Source organism: Rutidosis leptorrhynchoides, chromosome 7 (genome assembly GCF_046630445.1).
Source record: "Rutidosis leptorrhynchoides isolate AG116_Rl617_1_P2 chromosome 7, CSIRO_AGI_Rlap_v1, whole genome shotgun sequence".
Lineage (NCBI taxonomy): Eukaryota > Viridiplantae > Streptophyta > Magnoliopsida > Asterales > Asteraceae > Rutidosis > Rutidosis leptorrhynchoides.
Genome location: NC_092339.1, coordinates 29,719,978 through 29,743,944, shown reverse-complemented (window position 1 = coordinate 29,743,944; position 23,967 = coordinate 29,719,978). Strand labels below are relative to the sequence as shown.

Sequence of the window (23,967 nt, the reverse complement as noted above, 5' to 3'; positions counted from 1 at the left end):
TAGTTCATAAATTTCCACCATTTTCGATCAACGTGGAAACTGACCACAACAACTGATAATTATTCCATATATGATATATACATATATCCACTTCGATTATAATGTTTCGGGATGAATTATAATGTTTCGAGATAATGATCCAATAATTTTTTAGGATGCTTATAATTTATAATGAACATGTTATTTTGTACAAATGGATTTCTAAATGAATACTTACATCCAGTACGTAACTTGAATAAAATGCATAATAAATAACTGAATTCAATCTTTTGAACTTTTTTGCATCAATCATGGAAGTCAGTTTATAGGGGATGAAGGAAAATCCCTCTTGTACCCTTATTTTACATTTTGTAACTAATTTTGAATGATTAAATGTGTGGCTCAAAATTGTTCTCACCAATATATAATATGAGAACATTCTCACAGGATCACTACCCTATATATATATATATATATATATATATATATATATATATATATATATATATATATATATATATATATATATATACATATATATATATATATACATATATATATATATATACATATATATATATATATATACATATATATATATATATATACATATATATATATATATATATATATATATATATATTTACAAATAGTTGTTCGTGAATCGTCGGGAATGGTCGAAGGTCAATTGAATGTATGAAATAGTTCAAAATTTTTGACACTCAACCTAACAGACATTCCTTATCGTGTCAAAAATATTAAATCATATCGAGAGTTTGGTTTAAAATTAGTCGAAATTTTCCTGGTCGTCACACTTCCAAAATCAATTACACATGCTCGGAGCTTGTCTTCAAACGTCAGAATAGTTCTCTCACTCTGCCCATCGGTTTGAGGATGATAAGTCGTACTCATGTCCAAACGAGAACCTAGAGCTTTTGGCAAAGATTGCCAAAATCTTGACGTAAATCTGCTATCTCGGTCAGAGATAATAGAAATTGTAACTCCATGCCTAGAGACAATCTCCTTGATATACAATTCTGCCAAGTTTTCCATCTTGTCAGTTTCTTTCATTGGTAAGAAATGTGCAGATTTCGTAATTCGATCCAGTATTACCTAAATAGTGTCATAACCCTTCACAGTCTTCGGTAATTTCGTAATGAAATCCATCATAATTCTTTCCCATTTCCATTCGGGAATCTCATGTTGCTACAATAACCCTGATGGTTTTTGATTTTCGGCCTTGACCTTCGAACATGTCAAGCACTTCCCAACATAAGTTGCAATCTCAGCCTTCATGTTTGGCCACTAATAGAATTCCTTTAGGTCATGGTACATTTTTCCAGACCCTGGATGAATTGAATATCTCGTCTTGTGTGCTTCATCCATCACAATCTCTCTCAATCCACCAATCTTCGGAATCCAAATTCTGTTTGCAAAATATCGGGTTCCGTCAATCTTAACTTTAAAGTTCTTATCCTTATCACTAATTCCTTCTTTCTTCACGTTCTCTTCCTTCATAACTTCCAATTGTGCATTTTGAATACGAGACACAAGGTTTGTCTGAATAGTCATATTCAATGACCTAACTCTTAGAGGTTTAACCCTTTCTTTGCGACTCAATGCAACGGCTACAATGTTCGCTTTCCCTGGATGATATCGAATATCACAACCGTAATCATTTATAAGCTCCACCCAACGTCTTTGTCGCATGTTTAACTATTTATGATTGAAAATATGCTGAAGACTCTTGTGATCTGTATATATGGAACACTTGGTCCCATATAAATAGTGTCTCTATATTTTCAACGCAAACACAACTGCTCCTAACTCCAAATCATGAGTTGTATAATTATGCTCATGGTTCTTCAGTTGACGCGATGCATACGCAATGACCTTCTGTCGTTGCATTAAAACCCTTCCTAACCCTTGTCGAGATGCATCACAATAAACCAGAAAATCTTCATTTCCTTCCGGTAGTGATAGTATAGGTGCGGTTGTCAACTTCTGTTTCAACATTTTGAAAAGCAGATTCCTGTGCTAAGGACCATTCAAATTTCTTATCCTTGTGCGTTAACACATTTAACGGTCTTGCTATCTTGGAGAAATTCTGAATAAATCTTCTATAATATCCAGTAAGTCCTAGGAATTGACGAATTTGAGATAGGTTCTTAGGTACTTCCCAATTCTTAATAGCCTCAATCTTGGTATGATCAACATAGATACCTTCTCTTTTAACCACATGACCCAAAAATTGGACTGAATCGACCCAAAAACCACACTTTGAAAATTTAGCATATAACTGCTCTTTTTCCAAAAGTTGCAAGACTAATCTCAAATGTTTCTCGTGCTCTTCTTTATTCTTGGGGTAGATCAAAATATCATCGATAAACACTATGATGAATTTATCTAGATAGGGCTTGCATACTCTATTCATCAGATCCATAAATACTGCAGGGGCGTTGGTTAAACCAAACGGCATTACCAAAAATTCATAATGGCCATAGCGTGTTCTGAACACTGTCTTAGGCACATCGTCCTCTTTGACTCTCAATTTATGGTACCCTGATCTGAGGTCGATCTTGGAATAAACACTTGACCCTTGCAATTGGTCAAATAGATCATCTATCCTTGGTTACGGGTAACGATTCTTGACTGTAAGCTTATTCAGCTCTCGATAGTCAATGCACATTCTGAAAGATCCGTTCTTCTTCTTGACAAACAAGATTGGAGCACCCCACAGAGAAATACTAGGTCGAATGAATCCTTTATCTAATAGTTCTTGGAGTTGATTTGATATTTCTTGAAGTTCAGAAGGAGCTAATCGATAAGGCGATTTGGCAACTGGTGTGGCTCCTGGAATTAAATCCATCTGGAATTTGACTTGTCTATGCGGAGGTAGTCCTGGAAAATCTTCTGGCTGGAACATCCTCCAATCCAACCTCTTTGGTTTTGAGTTCTTTTACGTGCGCAAGAATGGAAGGATATCCCTTCTTTAAATACCTTCGAGCTCTCATACAGGAAATAATATTAAGGTTTACCTTGCTCTTATATCCTTGGATGACTAAGTTCTCACCATTCTCAAGAGGTATACGAATAGACTTTTCCGCACAATTAATGTCCGCACTATTCTTAGACAACCAGTCCATACCAATAACAACATCGAAACTTTCTAACTCAATGGGCATTATACAACCTCGAACAGATTGTTTGCCAGATTTAAGGCACAACCTCGCATAATCTTATCTACTTTTATCAACTTACCGTTTGCCAATTCTACAGCATATCTAGTATCTAAGGCAGTTAAAGTCCTATTTATCACAACACTAAAATCCTTAGCTATAAAACTTTTATCAGCGCTGGTATCGAATAGAATAGATGCTAAATGATTATCGAGGAGGAACGTACCCGTGACTAACTCTGGGTCCTCACGAGCTTCCTTCGTTGTGATCTGAAAAGCTCGGCCCTTAGCCGTTTCACCCTTCTTATCCTTAGGACATTCTTTCTTGAAATGCCCTGCTTGACCACATCCAAAGCAAACATTCTGATTGTTCTTATCGTTCATATCATTCCCTGATAAACGAAATCTACAATCTTTTGAGAGATGTCCTTGCTTCTTGCATCGCTCACAAACTACAGTACAAACACCGAAATGATGTTTCGTGCACCTGCTGCAGTAGGGTTTCTTTCCTGCATACTTGCTATTCGAACTCTCAACCTTGGCAGTTCCTTGCTTCTTGGAATTACCTTCTTGGTTTCAATCCCATTTACGCTTCTCAGTCGTAACCTTCACATCCGTCTTAGCATTAATTGGTTGACGTTGCACTACTTGTGCCATCAAATCATGCGCTATACGAATAGCACTCTGGATCGTTTCAGGTTTAGACGACATAACATTTCCTTGAATGTCTTCTGACAGACCCCAAATATATCTCTCAACTCTATTGTATTCGGGAGTGACCATGGTTGGGCACATTAAAGCTAACTCAAGAAATCGATTAGTATATCCTGAGATATCCGTTCCTTGTAACTTTAAGTTTCACAACTCAGTTTCTAGCCTTTGAATCTCATTCCTTGGGCAATACTCATCAATCATTTGCTTCTTGAGTTCTTTCCATGGCGTATTATATGCAACATCAATACCCATAGACTTGGCAAAAGAATTCCACCAGGTTAAGGCTCCATCCAAAAGAGTACATGATGCGAACTTCACTCGATCATTGTCTGTGCACTCACTGATTTTGAATACCGATTCTAGTTTTTCAAGCCATCTCATTAACCCTATGGGTCCTTTCGTTCCTGAAAAACTCTGGGGCTTGCAACCCATAAATGGATTGTAATTGCATCGCTGCTGAACGTTTGCCACTTCGGGTCTCCTTTTGTTCGTGGTATTTGCTACACGTCCCGCTTCAGCGTTAGCAACTGCTTCGGCTACTCTTTGAGTTACCATCTCCTCAATCTGAGTGGCACTCATTCCCGTGTTTAGATTTCTCTTCAGAGGCATTTTTCTAACAAAGAAAGATAATTCAAATTTTTGAGATATTATAAGTAACATATATAAAGTTGTTCATAATATGAAAATGAACTCAAGCAATCCTAATATAAAAGTTATCGATTAAGATAGGCTTTTCAATATTACAAAATTTGGGTATCTAACCTACCCGTTAGTTCCTTTCATACATATAAACAACTATTACATTAGTTACTTAACCTATAATATCCGAAATAAGAACATCTTAAGAGTGTAAGCTAGAAAATAAACACTCCTAATCACAAACGATGAGTCTAAGGTGGTGTAACGGTGTTAACCACCGAAATCACTTCGTTCAAACGGATGTTCAAACAAGTAGCTTGCTCCACAAGATCACGATTCCTAGCCGATAAATCATCAACACAATGCTTTAACAACTCAATCTCCTCCTGCTGTGTACACTGAACACCCTCGATCTCATTAAAATGGGAATAGTTACCATCCTGGTTCTCCTGAATATATAAATAATCAACCATCCCTTGAAGTCCTTCGATGCGTCTCTCATGCCTAAACATCCTAGTAAACAAGGTATAAATCGTGTCCTGTTGTGATTGACCCATTAATCCATCCCTACCATTAATAGTCAGAGGCAAATTATGTTCATTATAAGGGATTCCTTCTTGTTGGTTCCATCTACCTAGAATTTCCCTAACCCATATCCATTGTCGCCAGAATGGTTGATACATCTCAAACTCGTTCCTATTAGAATTGTCGTCAGAATCATCACTAACAATGATAGCTGCAGTCACGGTGTTGGATCCCATAGAACTAGACGAAGCCATCTTAACACACACAACACATAAAAGTTAGCCTATAGAATTTTCGACGAGTAAAAGTAATAATATATGACTCGAAAAATGGTAGAGAACGGAAAAATTCTTGACTCGGTTATAGGCGGGACACACTAATGCAATTAGTCAGGTCTAGACACACTAATGCTGACCACATTCCCTATAACCCAAGCTCTGATACCATGTCTGTCACGACCCCCGTCTCGATTTCCCAAGATGTGGTGTGAACTTTAACATAATGTCCCAGGTTATAGTCAACATAGCAGCGGAAACATAAATATTATTACATCACGGTCTCTGTTTTTAGTTTTGGTACATCGTGGTTACAAAATACAAGTACATAAAAAGTACAAATACAAATACATCAAAATCTAGCCTATCAACACTAGATTTAATAAAAGACATTTTTAAAACTTCCACGATGCCCGACCTGAAAGTGCTCTAAAAGCTAAGTACCTGAGATAAATACTTAATAACATCAATATAAATATTGGTGAGTTCATAGGTTTAGTTATAATGTATAGTTAATGGACATCAAGATTACATGTATAAAATAGTTTAAAAGATATTCTAGTCCATGAGCTTTCGATATCGAATGTTAACGTAAAAGTACCCGAAAACAAGTATCACTTAAGGTCTAAGTGCATATGGTCGAAGGTTATGCATTCGATAGCCTAGTAGGCCTATCCTGATGTGAGGAGTCATCCTTAAATAGATCTATTCATAATATTCGCGTTTACCAAACCGGTAATTAACGATATCAAAATCGAACTTTCTAAATTGACCTTTGTTATTCAACATAGAATATAGTTGTAAGTACTTGATTCCAATATGTAAAACAATAAACAAGTATTATCTCATCCTGAAAGTATAAAGGATTGATTAAAAATGGGACTACGAACTCACAAGTAATGCGGTGCGAAGTTTCACGGTAATTGGTCAGATTGTGTTCGGTGTTCCGAGCTTGAGACCTTATGAAATTTTGTAATGTCAGAGGTCATAATATTTAATATAGTACTTAGATTAGGTTTAAGATCAATCTCTTAAGTAATCTTACATGTTCAATTCGGTTCTCAGTTTCAAAAGTTACTAGTTCATAGTTTTAAGAGTAGACTGTTTTTGACTAGTTTTACCATAACATAAGTGTAGGTGTTTCTATTGATATAGCCATCTATTTTAAGTGAATTTACTATCTATGGAAACCTCTTTAAGTCTAATTTCTAACTATGTAAGGTTAGTCTCTAAACTCAGAACATAAGTTGGTCAAAAGTTTATTTCTTTACAAGTGTGCAAAACAGTTCAGTTTTACACTATAAGATCTTATGCAAGTTTATAAATTGCAAAACTTATTTATTTGACTCAAGAATTTTACAGAAGTCTTAGCACATATAAAAGTGCTTATTCTCAAAAGGAATAGTCTCCAGGTCTTCATTAACCTTTTCTTTGGTGATAAGGTTTTAGACCAATTTCTGACTTCAATAAAATCTTGTGTCAACTAGATAGGACTATATCTTAATGATTTATTAATGGATTTTGGTGATTTTGCTGTTCATGGTTTCCTTATTAAGTGTATTTTTAGATCAGAAGACTTTCGTTCAAGATCTATTTTATATTTTGAGTTATACATGAATCTTTGACACTTGGTCAGATTGCTGAGAATCTAAACTTTTTTCACCAAATAAAATTTAAAAATGACTTTTTCTTTGAGATAAATCATGAAATCTTTGCTAGAAGTCTCAAACACATATAAGAACATCATATATGATTTCCATAGAGCAACCATAGGTTGGTGTTTAGGTGCTAGACTTCAAGTAGAAATTTGGACAGCTCAAAGACAAAATAGTTTTACATAGTTTAACCACTTTGGTTCTTACTTTAACTTCATTTTAAGACGTTGGACATATAGAGATCTTAATTTTAATGATCTAGCATCAAGATCATGGTTAGCCATATAGTCATTATTGAGTGATTTAACACTCTAGATCAAGCTTTTACACCATGAAAGTTCTTGATTGTGACTAGAAATGATGAATAGACTTAGTTTAGGTAGTTATACCTTGATGATATGTACTCATAATGCTTAAAGAAGATGATCAAAGGATGATTTAAGATCTATATTTTGAGAGTAGATATGTGTGAGAGAAGAAAACGAATGATGACATGAGAGAATGAGAGGTAGAAGAGAGTTTATATAGAGATGGTGGTGGATGGTGGTGGGAGACGTGGCAAAGGGAGGAGGCAAGGGAGGATTGACTCACCATTAGCCATTAATGAAGCTTATGATATGTTTTGCATGAGCTTTTGCTTAAGGAGGAAGTACTTAGTGGAGGTGGTTTGATGATGTTGATGATGATGAAAAACGATGATGATGATGATGATGGTGTTATTGTTCTTGTCAATTTTTGGTTTTGCAAGTGTACATGTACTTGTGTAGTCTTTTAATGTGTAAATTCTAATATGTTTACTTTTATGTTTAGGGTTTAGGAAGTAAGCTTAGGTTAGGTTCTGATCAAGATAGGTTAAGGTTGGTTAAATGAAAGAAATGGCTAAGTATAAGGTAATCAATACTAGTTGTGAAAATGATGAAGTGTAGGAATGTTTTTTTATCTTATGATCAAATGTTCAAATGAAAATGTTTCAAGTCTTTAATCTAAATACTTGGTTAATAATTTTATTTATTAAGTATATATATATAAAGATATAATTTACAAGTCTGGGGTTTATGGTAATGAACTAGGGTTCATAGTAGTAAGTTAGGGTTTTACGACTTTATGCAAAATGTGTGAAGTAACACCTAATCAAGTAAAACCTAAAATATATCCTTAGGGCTATACAAACCCTAAAATAATTCAAGATATAGATTAATAAATTTACTCGTCATGTCAGAAATTGTAACTTAAAGAAGTTAAACTAGACAACTTAAGTCGAAAAGCTAGTGTTGTGACATTATTATTTTTGTTAAAGCATGACTTAGGATGGTATAAATAGTTTTAAGGCATATTATTTCTCTCACATTATAATTATGTATAACGCATCTAATTTTGAAACTAATATCACTTCACTGAGTACAAATTTTAAGTCATTAATATGCGCTGCCAAATGCAGTATCATTTGGCGGCGCATCATATTTGGTTTCAGACTGTGTTGAAATTACCAAGATCACCCCAAAAGAGAACAAGGAACAAGACTCCCTGAAGGTGTCTTGCCATTAGAGTTCGTCTAGATGACGAAGAGGATATTTTATTAATTTTAATGTTCTTTTTAAACGTTTTGAATTTCTATCATATTATTATTTTTGTTAAAGCATGCCTTAGCATGGTATAAATAGTTTTAAGGCCTATTATTTCTCTCAGATTTTAATTAAGTATAACGCATCTAATTTTGAAACTAATATCATTTCACGGAGTAAAAATTTTAACTCATTGATATGCGCCGCTAAATGCAGTATAATTTGGTGGCGCATAATTTTTGATTTCAGACTGTGCTGAAATTCCTAAGATCACCCTAAAAGAGAACAAGGAGCAACACTCCTTGAAGGTGTCTTGCCATTAGAGTTTGTCTAGATGATGAAAATGATATTTTATTCATGTTAATGTTCTTTTTAAATGTTTTGAATTTCTATCATATTATTATTTTTGTTAAAGCATGACTTAGGACGGTATAAATAGTTTTAAGGCGCATTATTTCTCTCACATTGTAATTATGTATAACGCACCTAATTTTTAAACTAGTATCAATTCACTAAGTAAAAATTTTAACTAGTTAATATGCGCCGCCAAATGCAGGAAGGTGTCTTGCCATTAGAGTTTGTCTAGATGACGAAAATGATATTTTATTCATTTTGATGTTCTTTTTAAAAGTTTTAAATTTCTATCATATTATTGTTTTTGTTAAAGCATGCCTTAGCATGGTATAAATAGTTTTATGGCCTATTATTTCTCTCACATTTTAATTATGTATAACTCATCTAATTTTGAAACTAATATCACTTCACTAAGTAAAAAATTTTAATTCATTTATAGGCGCCGCCAAATGCATTATTATTTGGCGGCGCATAATTTTCGGTTTCAGACTGTGCTGAAATTCCTAAGATCACCCTAAAAGAGAACAAGGATCAAAAACTCCCTGAAGATGTCTTGCCATTAGAGTTCGTATAGATGACGAAAATAATATTTTATTCATTTTAATATTCTTTTTAAACGTTTTGAATTTCTATTATATTATTATTTTTGTTAAAGCAGTTAGCATGGTATAAATAGTTTTAAGGCCTATTATTTCTCTCAGATTTTAATTATGTATAACGCATCTAATTTTGAAACTAATATCACTTCACCGAGTAAAAATTTTAACACATTAATATGCGCCGTCAAATGCAGTATCTTTTTGCGGTGCATAATTTTCGATTTTAGACCGTGCTGAAATTCCTAAGATCACCCTAAAAGAGAACAATGAGTAAGACTCCCTGAAGGTGTCTTGCCATTAGAGTTCGTTTAGATGACGAAAATGATATTTTATTCATTTTAATGTTCTATTTAAACGTTTTGAATTTTTATCATATTATTATTTTTATTAAAGCATAACTTAGCATGGTATAAATAGTTTTAAGGCCTATTATTTCTCTCACATTTTAATTAAGTATAACGCATCTAATTTTGAAACTAATATTGTGACGACCCGGAAATTTCCGACCAAATTTAAACCTAATCTTATTATAATTTCGACACGATAAGCAAAGTCTGTAATGTTGAGTCTCAAAAATTTTGAACTATTTCATTTATTCAATTACCCTTCGACTATTCTCGACGATTCACAAACAACTATTTATAAATAGATATGTGTGTATATATACATACATACATATATATATATATATATATATATATATATATATATATATATATATATATATATATATATATAATTGAAAATATAATTTGAAATATTATATGTTGTTGTTATTAAAATTAATTATGTAAAATAAAATAAAAATATGATATTACGAAAATTATTATTTAAAAACACATACATATAATAAAATATATAGAATATATATTTTGTGATTTTGAAGTTATTTAGTAAACGACGGTAACACTAAATTGTAATTCGATTAATAATAAACGAGTTAAATAGGAACTTATGTGATTTTAAAATAAACGGTGATTCGAAAATGAGTTATATAAAGTATAGGCTTATTAAAAATATATTTAGGAACTATTTATTGAGTTTTAATTTTTTTTATATTTTACTTGGGGTTGGGAGTGAATAATTAATGTAATTTTTATTTAATAGTTAATGCTCGAATTTTATACTATATTGACTAAAATAAATAAATATAATTACTACAAACATTTGGGAATTTTTCGAATACTTTTGTCCACCACTAATTACCAACGGGGTACGATATTATATTCGTAAATAAAGTGTCGGCAGAGTTAAAATATCTGTGAATTATTATCTCTGTATTACTATTAAGAATTGGACTTCTTGTTTCTTTTTCTATCTATCTCTTATTAACATGTACATACATATACATACTTACACTAATATGAAATCCAATTTTCTCCTTAATCACCATACCAACACCCATCTTCTTCATCCTAGTGAGTGCTCAACCCGACCATCATACAATCATCCACAACCACTGTCCGTCACCCCATAACCGCCACACCCATTCATTTTTCTTTGTTTTTAGTCCCATAGATCACCAAACCACACAAACATTCATGATAATCGCCATCTCCATGATCACCTACACCCGCAACTGTTCACTTACTTGTTTCTACATCGAACTTACTACAACTAGTACTTGTTACTTGTTTAAATAATCATCGAAACCATCACCACCTTTTCATATATATATATATATATATATATATATATATATATATATATATATATATATATATATATATATATATATATATATATATATATATATATATATTTCTTTGTCTATCGTGAACCGCTACATTTTGTATTATGTTTTCGGTTTCCATTAGAACATCACCACTACCATGGACAAGCATCATTATCACTATAAACCACCTATATACTACTGTTTAACCATCGGACTAATCACAACCCAGCTACAACCATCACCAAAAATTAATATTTCGGCTGCTTGTTTTGTTCCCGTTTGATTAAACTCAACCAAAATTTCATCATCGAAAACTGCTGCATCGGGTGTAATTACTTTTCCCTTCTATCGTTAACAGTACCCAACACCATCAACCTATTTCCTTAGTATTATTCTTCTACTGAACAAACATCATAACCGAAATTCAAGTGAGAACCTACTGTATGCGTATATATTGTCTTTCTTTCACACAGCCGCTGCTGTAACATGTTGTCTTCATGCTATATTATTGATGATGATGACTAATAAAAAAGATGGTGGGTCACAGTTAAAGTTTTAGTAAAATGGGATATGTAGAATATCATTATATTAAACAATATTAAAATCCTAGACAAGTGATAATGGGATAGTTTAAAATTTGATGGCCGACAATATTGAATAGGGAATTGGACTTGGTTATTAAGACGGGGCCATAAATTGATTTATTTATGTCTAAGAAATCATGGATGAATTATAGTGCTTAGAAGATGAGGATGATAGTGTTTAGATGATGAGCTTATGATGATGATACGATATAAATAATGATGATAGTAATAAGGTGATGTATGATGATGGTAACATGATGATTTGTTAGTACAGACATTTTTTTTGTTTCTTCCTTTCGCAAATCATGCTACCAGATCAAAAAGCCCAAGAACTTTCCTTGTTGAATCGTGTTTCCTTTTTCTTGATTGGGCCACAACTTAAGTTTTCTATTGGGCCGTATAACCCTTTGAATAAATGGGACGTGACCATGTTGTTGGGCCGCTATTTTCTTTTCCTTACATATGACGAGTGATGATGATTGTGATGTTAAGTTACGAAGTTGTAAAGATGAAGTTATAGAGATGATGATGAATTTGGTTTTGAAATTAAGAAGATGAAGAAGAAACATAATAAAATAGGTTATAAGATTTTTAGGAGGTTATTAAAACAGAAAAGCAATCACAGAGGAGTGGTTAAGTGATGATTGGGGTTAAGCAAGAGGTCTCAAGTTCGAGCCTTGACTGTGGCATTTTTTTCTAGAAAAAGAAGAAGATGATGGAATCAGTTAAATATATGGGTTAAATATAGTTAATCCGGGTTAAGCGAGAGGTCTCGGGATTTAGAATAATGGTTAAGATATTATTGGGTTAGCGGGACGTCACGGGTTCAAACCCGGGCTTAGGCATTTTTGTTAAAGGACTACTTCTTTGTGGTAGTTTACTTATTACTCATTATTATTATTATTATTATTATTATTATTATTATTATTATTATTATTATTATTATTATTATTATTATTATTATTATTATTATTATTATTATTATTATTATTATTATTATTATTATTATTATTATTATTATTATTATTTTTATTATTAATTATAATTGTTATTAGATTATTACAAATATTAAATATATAATTATTATTATCATTCATGCAATTAATATTATTATCATTTTTTTCTTAGTATTAGTAATATCATTATTATTCTTATTATTATTAATTATATCATTTTCATCATCATTATTATTATTATTATTATTATTATTATTATTATTATTATTATTATTATTATTATTATTATTATTATTATTATTATCATTATTATTAGTATCATTTTTATTGAAGACTATCATTTTTGTTAAAAGTATCATTTTTATTATTATTATCATTATTAGAAAATTTATTATTTTTATTAAAATTATTATTATTAATATTATTATTATTATTATTATTATTATTATTATTATTTTGACATTAATACTATTATTTTTATATTATCAATATTATTATCAATATTATTATCAAAATAACTATTATTATTATTTTTGTAAAATAAAAAAAGTTTTTGTTTATTATTATTATCAATATTATTTTATCAAATAACTATTAGTTATATGAAATCATATTTATTACATATAACATAACTATATTAATACTTTTATAATAAATATTAATAAATAAAATTAATTAGATTATTAATGAAAAACCTAATTAAAATAACAATTAAATCACTGATAATATATAAATTTGTTCGACTACCATTATATGTGTTAAAATATATATATATATATATATATATATATATATATATATATATATATATATATATATATATATATATATATATATATATATATATATATATATATATATATATATATATATATATATATTTCTTTGTCTATCGTGAACCGCTACATTTTGTATTATGTTTTCGGTTTCCATTAGAACATTACCACTACCATGGACAAGCATCATTATCACTATAAACCACCTATATACTACTGTTTAACCATCGGACTAATCCCAACCCAGCTACAACCATCACCAAAAATTAATATTTCGGCTGCTTGTTTTGTTCCCGTTTGATTAAACTCAACCAAAATTTCATCATCGAAAACTGCTGCATCGGGTATAATTACTTTTCCCTTCTATCGTTAACAGTACCCAACACCATCAACCTATTTCCTTAGTATTATTCTTCTACTGAACAAACATCATAACCGAAATTCAAGTGAGAACCTACTGTACGCGTATATATTGTCTTTCTTTCACACAGCCGCTGCTGTAACATGTTGTCTTCATGCTATATTATTGATGATGATGACTAATAAAAAAGATGGTGGGTCACAGTTAAAGTTTTAGTAAAATGGGATATGTAGAATATCATTATATTAAACAATATTAAAATCCTAGACAAGTGATAATGGGATAGTTTAAAATTTGATGGCCGACAATATTGAATAGGGAATTGGACTTGGTTATTAAGACGGGGCCATAAATTGATTTATTTATGTCTAAGAAATCATGGATGAATTATAGTGCTTAGAAGATGAGGATGATAGTGTTTAGATGATGAGCTTATGATGATGATACGATATAAATAATGATGATAGTAATAAGGTGATGTATGATGATGGTAACATGATGATTTGTTAGTACAGACATTTTTTTTGTTTCTTCCTTTCGCAAATCATGCTACCAGATCAAAAAGCCCAAGAACTTTCCTTGTTGAATCGTGTTTCCTTTTTCTTGATTGGGCCACAACTTAAGTTTTCTATTGGGCCGTATAACCCTTTGAATAAATGGGACGTGACCATGTTGTTGGGCCGCTATTTTCTTTTCCTTACATATGACGAGTGATGATGATTGTGATGTTAAGTTACGAAGTTGTAAAGATGAAGTTATAGAGATGATGATGAATTTGGTTTTGAAATTAAGAAGATGAAGAAGAAACATAATAAAATAGGTTATAAGATTTTTAGGAGGTTATTAAAACAGAAAAGCAATCACAGAGGAGTGGTTAAGTGATGATTGGGGTTAAGCAAGAGGTCTCAAGTTCGAGCCTTGACTGTGGCATTTTTTTCTAGAAAAAGAAGAAGATGATGGAATCAGTTAAATATATGGGTTAAATATAGTTAATCCGGGTTAAGCGAGAGGTCTCGGGATTTAGAATAATGGTTAAGATATTATTGGGTTAGCGGGACGTCACGGGTTCAAACCCGGGCTTGGGCATTTTTGTTAAAGGACTACTTCTTTGTGGTAGTTTGCTTATTACTCATTATTATTATTATTATTATTATTATTATTATTATTATTATTATTATTATTATTATTATTATTATTATTATTATTATTATTATTATTATTATTATTATTATTATTATTATTATTATTATTATTTTTATTATTAATTATAATTGTTATTAGATTATTACAAATATTAAATATATAATTATTAGTATCATTCATGCAATTAATATTATTATCATTTTTTTCTTAGTATTAGTAATATCATTATTATTCTTATTATTATTAATTATATCATTTTCATCATCATTATTATTATTATTATTATTATTATTATTATTATTATTATTATTATTATTATTATTATTATCATTATTATTAGTATCATTTTTATTGAAGACTATCATTTTTGTTAAAAGTATCATTTTTTATTATTATTATCATTATTAGAAAATTTATTATTTTTATTAAAATTATTATTATTAAAATTATTATTATTATTATTATTATTATTATTATTATTATTATTATTATTATTATTATTTTGACATTAATACTATTATTTTTATATTATCAATATTATTATCAATATTATTATCAAAACAACTATTATTATTATTTTTGTAAAATAAAAAAAGTTTTTATTTATTATTATTATCAATATTATTTTATCAAATAACTATTAGTTATATGAAATCATATTTATTACATATAACATAACTATATTAATACTTTTATAATAAATATTAATAAATAAAATTAATTAGATTATTAATGAAAAACCTAATTAAAATAACAATTAAATCACTGATAATATATAAATTTGTTCGACTACCATTATATGTGTTAAAATATATATATATATATATATATATATATATATATATATATATATATATATATATATATATATATATATATATATATATATATATATATAAATGACATAGGTTCGTGAATCTGAGGTCCACCCTGCATTGTTCAATGTCGTCATATGTATTTTTACTACAAAATACAGTATTGTGAGTTTCATTTGCTCCCTTTTTAAATGCTTTTGCAATATATATTTTTGGGACTGAGAATACATGCGCTGCTTTTATAAATGCTTTACGAAATAGACACAAGTGATCGAAACTACATTCTATGGTTTGGATTATCAAACTGAATATGCCTCTTTTTAGCTTGGTAGCCTAAGAATTGGTGTTTATTATAATTGTTACCAATTGACGTGAATCCTAAAGATAGATCTATGGGCACTAACAAGCCCCAGTCAGAGAATTTGAACTGCTTTAGTACTTCAATTTATCATGTCCGATGTGAGTCCCGGAATGATGGGGATATTCTATATGCATCCTGTTAAGGTCGATTACCAGGTGTTCACCATATGAATGAATTTTAATTCGCAAGTTACGCGTGACAATATATGAAATCTTGTGGTCTATTAAAATGATGGAAATGAATGTTTATGATAAACTAATGAACTCACCAATCTTTTGGTTGACACTTTAAAGCATGTTTATTCTCAGGTATTAAGAAAATCTTCCGCTGTGCATTTGCTCATTTTAGAGATATTATTTGGAGTCATTCATGGCATATTTCGGAAGACGTTGCATTCGAGTCGTTGAGTTCATCAAAATTATTATTAAGTCAATTATAGTTGGATGTATTATGAAATAGTATGCATGCCGTCAATTGTTTGATATAAAGAAAGTTTGTCTTTTAAAAACGAATACAATGTTTGTAAAATGTATCATATAGAGGTCAAATACCTCGCGATGTTACTAAATGTAATGTATTCGTCCTTATGGATTTGGACGGGTCATCTCATGTGGTATCAGAGCGGTGGTCTTAGCGAACCAGGTCTTGCATTTGTGTGTCTAATTGATAGTTGTTTAGATGCATTAGTGAGTCTGGACTTCGACCGTGTCTGCATGTCAAAAGTTTCGCTTATCATTTCTAGTCGGAAATCATCTACTTACCATCCCTAGGAAATTACCTGTTTATCATTCTTAATCTAGACACATCTTACTGCATTGATTGCATGAATAGTGTATAGACAAAATTCATATCTTAGCGTATCTGCTAATTCATATCTTAGCGTATCTGGTACTGTATACTTTGTCTAGTATATTCCGTAAATTCCTCCGTAATCTACGAAATCTTTTGTTCTATATATATAGATATTCTATATAATTAGAATACCACCCGATAGCCGAAAATTATTTCATATCGAAAATTCTTTATTCAATCGTATGAAATGGAATACGCAACTAGTACAAGTTCCTCGGATTCCGACAGCTATTCTGACATGGATGTTCACCTAAGATCCGAAAGCAGCGTCACCAAAATGAATCAAACAATCAGCAATCCCCAATTCATCTGATGGGTTCGTAGCCTACTTAATCATTGGAGACTAGAAGAAGGTGATCCCTTCCATCCACCACATTCCCCTCTTGGCGAAGAACCTGAAGCACTTACCGGTGAACCTGTTCGTAATACCATTTTCTCTCTCATTTCCAGAGTATCTCATCATGATTATATACTATCTCAGATTCTAGATCTTATTCATCCGCTCGTCTGAACCGACAATCACCCCAGTGTGATAGAAGAAGTTAATGAACTTCGCGCTCGGGTAGTGGCTTTGGAGAAAATGGTGCAAAGGTTACAAGCACAGCAGCAACACCAGCATCAACAGTACCACCATTAGCAACACCAACAGTACCATCACCACCACCAACAGCAACATCCGCATCCCACACCTCAACATCACAATCTGTACCTCGAACATCAACGTCATATGCACCGTAGATAACAAGGAGTACCAAGAACAATAACCGATGAAGTATTGATTCATAACTTTAATGGATAAAATTTCCGCAGTGATTATGTAATCTCTAAAGTCTTAGAGATTATTTATTCTAGCTCAAACCGAAAAGCAAATGAGATTAATATCATATTAACTCATTAAATCCATGATTACATTTGAAGAAAATATATTTGTATATATGTTTTCATAAAGATTGTAATTAAAAATTCTTTTGTACAAACTGTTAATGGTGAAAATATTTTAACGGGTAGGTAATACCCGAGGAATATTTAGATTTCACATTAATAAGTTACACTGTACATTCTTCGAATCTGATTCAACAGTCATTTACTATCCTACTTACATCCATAAGATATACGAATCCGTTCACCACAAAATAACAATTTTCATTCAATTTAATATTTGGATTTTGACTTACCAGAATCCAACAAGTGGCATAATGAAGAAAATATTGGACAAATAAAATTTGTTAGAAACAAACAAATTAACTATGAGTAATGCTGTTAAGAATCCACGCTAACAAAATCCCAGCAAACTATTCCTAGCTAACTATTAATTCCTATTTACATTTATTTATCGCAATTTATTTATCGCAATTTTAATTCTCGCAATTTTATTTATCGTCATTTAATTTCTTTTATTTATTTTTATGCACTTTAAATATCGGGACACGTATACAATGTTTTGACATATCATATCGACGTCATCTATATATATTATTTGGAATAACCATAGACACTCTATATGCAGTAATGATCGAGTTCTCTATACAGGGTTGAGGTAGATTCTAAAATAACATATATACCTTGAGTTGTGATCGAGTCTCAGACATGTATATAACGGGTCACGACATGTATTAATTAATTCGAATATAATATATTAAACTATATATGAATTGTTGAATTACTAACTGTGGACAACTAATTGTGGACTACTAAAATTGAACAATTAAAATGAATTAAAATATTGATTATAACATATGAAACTAAATTTTTCTTCAAGTTTGCCACTTGATTTCATCTTAAACCTCATTTGTATCTTGATGATTACAATCTGCGTTCAAACCTTTCATGATTCTTGAAAACACCTCAATCGAGAGGATGAACCAACCACACTTCATTTATGGAAGGAAAGATTTATGCATATAGTTATGCACCTGAAAACATTCGGAACCTGAGTAAACGTTTAACACGTATCTGTGCTAGCTCCTTTGGCATTGTTATTACCGAAAATAACATTGCAAATCTCTTTCCAAATTAGCAAATTTTGTCACAGCTCCAGCAAGTCAACTTCGACTTTTCTTTCGAAACAACCTTATTATAACCTTAATATATATGCGTGCTCTTTTATTGTTACCAGGGAACCTTTTATATTACACCATATTATTAGCAGACGTACCAACAACCTCGTTGCTTCTTGGCTTAAATCTCTCCGATAAATCACTATATTTATTTATTGAAACCCTATCATATACTCATCCGCATCTTGTAACGAGAACTGCCATACCAATTACCAGGAATCAATAATCAGTACTTTGAAAACTCACAACATATCTACATCAACAGTTATATGTATAACATTTATCTCTTAGAATTCTTATCTTTCATTCTGAAATTCTGAAAAGCACTCAGTCTACAAATCAATACCTTGAATGTTGAAAAAGCTGAATAAAGCAATAGAAACTATAGACAACCGTAAACGACCTTAACCGTCGGAAATTTGATGATAAAGAATAGTGTGTTGGCAAAGCTTATAAAAAGTTTAAAACTGGAAAACGGATTGAGCAAACCATAAAGGAGGGTGTGGACAAACCACAAAGACTAAACATGTCTTTAAAGAATTCAAATGATTCAGTACCTGTTGAAGTCATTAATGAATACCTTGCTCCTGACTCTAAATTCTTACGAACAAATCTTCTTCATCATCCATTAATATTTGAAATTTCTGAAGATATTTTTGTAACTATTCTTATCTGAAATTATTTACCCCTTCGCACTATCAGTGTTACATCGTAAAGGAAACTGTTTAGTTTCTACATTCTGTAAACCTTCAAGTTTAAATAATGAATATTTTTGAAGTAGTGTTGGGAACTGAAACATGAGTTAGTATAATATAATGACACTTGATCAACGTGATTATATTACAGTAAGTCATGCTGAGTTTCTAAATGGAACGTGATGATTCACAGATCATAACATCATCATGTGCTATGTTAAACGACTCTTACATTCTATCTAATATATAAACATATCAAGAACATAATTTCTTGATAGTTCTATCTTTTCTCTTGAATTCTGGTAATTTAACCAGTCAAGATCGTGCTATTACAATTTCTCTTTTAGAACGTTAGTTATGTTCATTCGAAACTTCATACCTACGAATTTTGGACCATTATTCGCTTGACTTAAAGTCGGGAAGAGAAAACAAAAGGATGGAACACCAAAATATAAAGGAAACGAAGGGAATGGATTTATAGTAAAATATCTGACAAAGTAATCGAAATAGATTATTGCATCCAATCAAAGAAACTTCTAATTTCCTTAATTACCGAAGAATCAAATCTTATTACAAAATTTTTCTCTAAATCCCTCGAATTCTGGAAATCAACCGTGACTACGTCACCGGTTAAGATAAACATGCAATTATTCATTTCACTCTTTTGTGATAGCTTCATTCGTACTCTTCGAATAATCGAATTATTTTATCCTTGTTACTCAATGGTAATAAGACTCTATTTATCAGCTCATATGAGTCATGAAAACATACTTATTGTCAGTCATGACGATCCCAATCAAATTTCGGGACGAAATTTCTTTAAGGGGTAGGTACTGTGACGACCCAGAAATTTTTGACCAAATTTAAACCTAATCTTATTATTATTTCGACACGATAAGCAAAGTCTATAATGTTGAGTCTTAAAATTTTTGAACTATTTCATTTATTCAATTACCCTTCTACTATTCTCGACGATTCACGAACAACTATTTGTAAATAGATATGTGTGTATATATATATATATATATATATATATATATATATATATATATATATATATATAATTGAAAATATAATTTGAAATATTATATGTTGTTGTTATTAAAATTAATTATGTAAAATAAAATAAAAATATGATATTATGAAAATTATTATTTAAAAACACATACAGATAATAAAATATATAGAATATATATTTTGTGATTTCGAAGTTATTTAGTAAACGACGGTAACACTAAATTGTAATTCGATTGATAATAAACCAGTTAAAAAGGAACTTATGTGATTTTAAAATAAACGATGATTCGAAAATGAGTTATATAAAGTATAGGCTTATTAAAAATATATTTAGGAACTATTTACTGAGTTTTAAATTTTTTTTTATATTTTACTTGGGGTTGGGAGTGAATAATTAATGTAATTTTTATTTAATAGTTAATGCTCGAATTTTATACCATATTAACTAAAATAAATAAATATAATTACTACAAACACTTGGGGAATTTTTCGAATACTTTTGTCCACCACTAATTACCAACAAGGTACGATATTATATTCGCAAATAAAGTGTCGGCAGAGTTAAAATATCTGTGAAATATTATCTCTGTATTACTCTTAAGAATTGGACTTCTTGTTTCTTTTTCTATCTATCTCTTATTAACATGTACATACATATACATACTTACACTAATATGAAATCCATTTTTCTCCTTAATCACCACACCAACACCCATCTTCTTCATCCTAGTGAGTGCTCAACCCGACCATCATACAATCATCCACAACCACCGTCGGTCACCCCATAACCGCCACACCCATTCATTTTTATTTGTTTCTAGTCCCATAGATCACCAAACCACACAAACATTCATGATAATCGCCATCTCCATGATCACCTACACCCGCAACTGTTCACTTACTTGTTTCTACATTGAACTTACTACAACCATTACTTGTTACTTGTTCAAATTATAATCATCGAAACCATCACCACCTTTTCATATATATATATATATATATATATATATATATATATATATATATATATATATATATATATATATATATACACTTTTCTTTGTCTATCGTGAACCGCTACCATTTTGTATTATGTTTTTGGTTTCCATTAGAACATCACCACTACCATGGACAAGCATCTTTATCAATATAAACCACCTATATACTACTGCTTGACCATCGGACTAACCCCAACCCAGCTACATCTTATTACTATCATCATTAAACTCAACCAAAATTTCATCCTCGAAAACTACTGCATCGGGTATAATTTCTTTTCCCTTCTATCGTTAACAGTACCCAACACCATCAACCTATTTCCTTAGTATTATTCTTCTGCTGAACAAACATCATAACCGAAATTCAAATGACCAAAATTCAAGTGAGAACCTACTGTACGCGTATATATTGTCTTTCTTTCGCACAACCGCTGCTGCAACATGTTGTCTTCAAGCTATATTATTGATGATGATGACTAATAAAAAGGATGGTGGGTCACAGTTAAAGTTTTAGTAAAATGAGATATGTAGAATATCATTATATGAAACAATATTAAAATCCAAGACAAGTGATAATGGGATAGTTTAAAATTTGATGGCCGACAATGTTGAATAGGGAGTTGGACTTGGTTATTAAGATGGGGCCATAAATTGATTTAGTTATGTCTAAGAAATCATGGATGAATTATAGTGCTTAGAAGATGAGGATGATAGTGTTTAGATGATGACCTTATGATGATGATACGATATAAATAATGATGATAGTAATAAGGTGATGTATGACGATGGTAACATGATGATTTGTTAGTGCAGACGTTTTTTTTTATTTGTTTCTGCCTTTCACAAATCATGCTACCAGATCAAAAAGCCCAAGAATTTTTCTTGTTGAATCATGTTTCCTTTTTCTTGATTGGGCCACAACTTAAGTTTTCTATTGGGCCGTAAAACCCTTTGAATAAATGGGACGTGACCATGTTGTTAGGCCGCTATTTTCTTTTCCTTACATATGACGAGTGATGATGATTGTGATGTTAAGTTACGAAGTTGTAAAGATGAAGTTATAGAGATGATGATGAATTTGGTTTTGAAATTAAGAAGATGAAGAAGAAACATAATAAAATAGGTTATAAGAGTTTTAGGAGGTTATTAAAACAGAAAAACAAACACAGAGGAGTGGTTAAGTGATGATTGGGGTTAAGAAGAAGAAGATGATGGAATCAGTTAAATATATGGGTTAAATATAATTAATCTGGGTTAAGCGAGAGGTCTCGGGATTTAGAATAATGGTTAAGAGTATTATTGGGTTAGCGGGACGTCACGGGTTCAAACCCGGGCTTGGGCATTTTTGTTAAAGGACTACTTCTTTGGGGTAGTTTACTTATTACTCATTATTATTATTATTATTATTATTATTATTATTATTATTATTATTATTATTATTATTATTATTATTATTATTATTATTATTATTATTATTATTATTATTGTTACTATTAATTATAATTATTATTAGATTATTACAAATATTAAAATATAATTATTAGTATCATTCATACAATTAATATTATTATCATTTTTTTGTTAGTATTAGCAATATGATTATTATTATTATTATTATTATTATTATTATTATTATTATTATTAATAATATCATTTTCATTATTATTATTATTATTATTATTATTATTATTATTATTATTATTATTATTATTATTATTATTATTATTATTATTATTATTATTATTATTATTATTATTATTATTATTATTATTAGTATCATTTTTATTGAAGACTATCATTTTTGTTAAAAGTATCATTTTTTATTATTATTATCATTATTAGAAAAGTTATCATTTTTATTAAAATTATTATTATTACTATTATTATTATTATTTTGACATTAATACGATTATTTTTATATTAGCAATATTATTATCAAAATAACTATTATGATTATTGTAAAATAAAACAAGTTTTTATTTATTATTATTATCAATATTATTTTATCAAATAACTATTAGTTATATGAAATCATATTTATTAAATATAATATAACTATATTAATACTTTTATAATAAATATTAATAAATAAAATTAATTAGATTATTAATGAAAAACCTAATTAAAATAACAATTAAATCACTAATAATATATAAATTTGATCGACTACCATTATATGTGTTTATATATATATATA

General features: G+C 30.0%; 1 protein-coding gene across 1 annotated transcript; it reads right to left on the bottom strand.

Annotated features, from left to right (window-relative positions):
* Positions 1-1,284: 1,284 nt before the first annotated feature.
* On the bottom strand, positions 1,285-1,689 carry LOC139859071 (uncharacterized). Its single transcript, XM_071847889.1, has one exon. It carries the CDS (start codon positions 1,687-1,689, stop codon positions 1,285-1,287), a length of 405 nt encoding a protein of 134 aa, XP_071703990.1.
* Between the last annotated feature and the right edge of the window lie 22,278 nt (positions 1,690-23,967).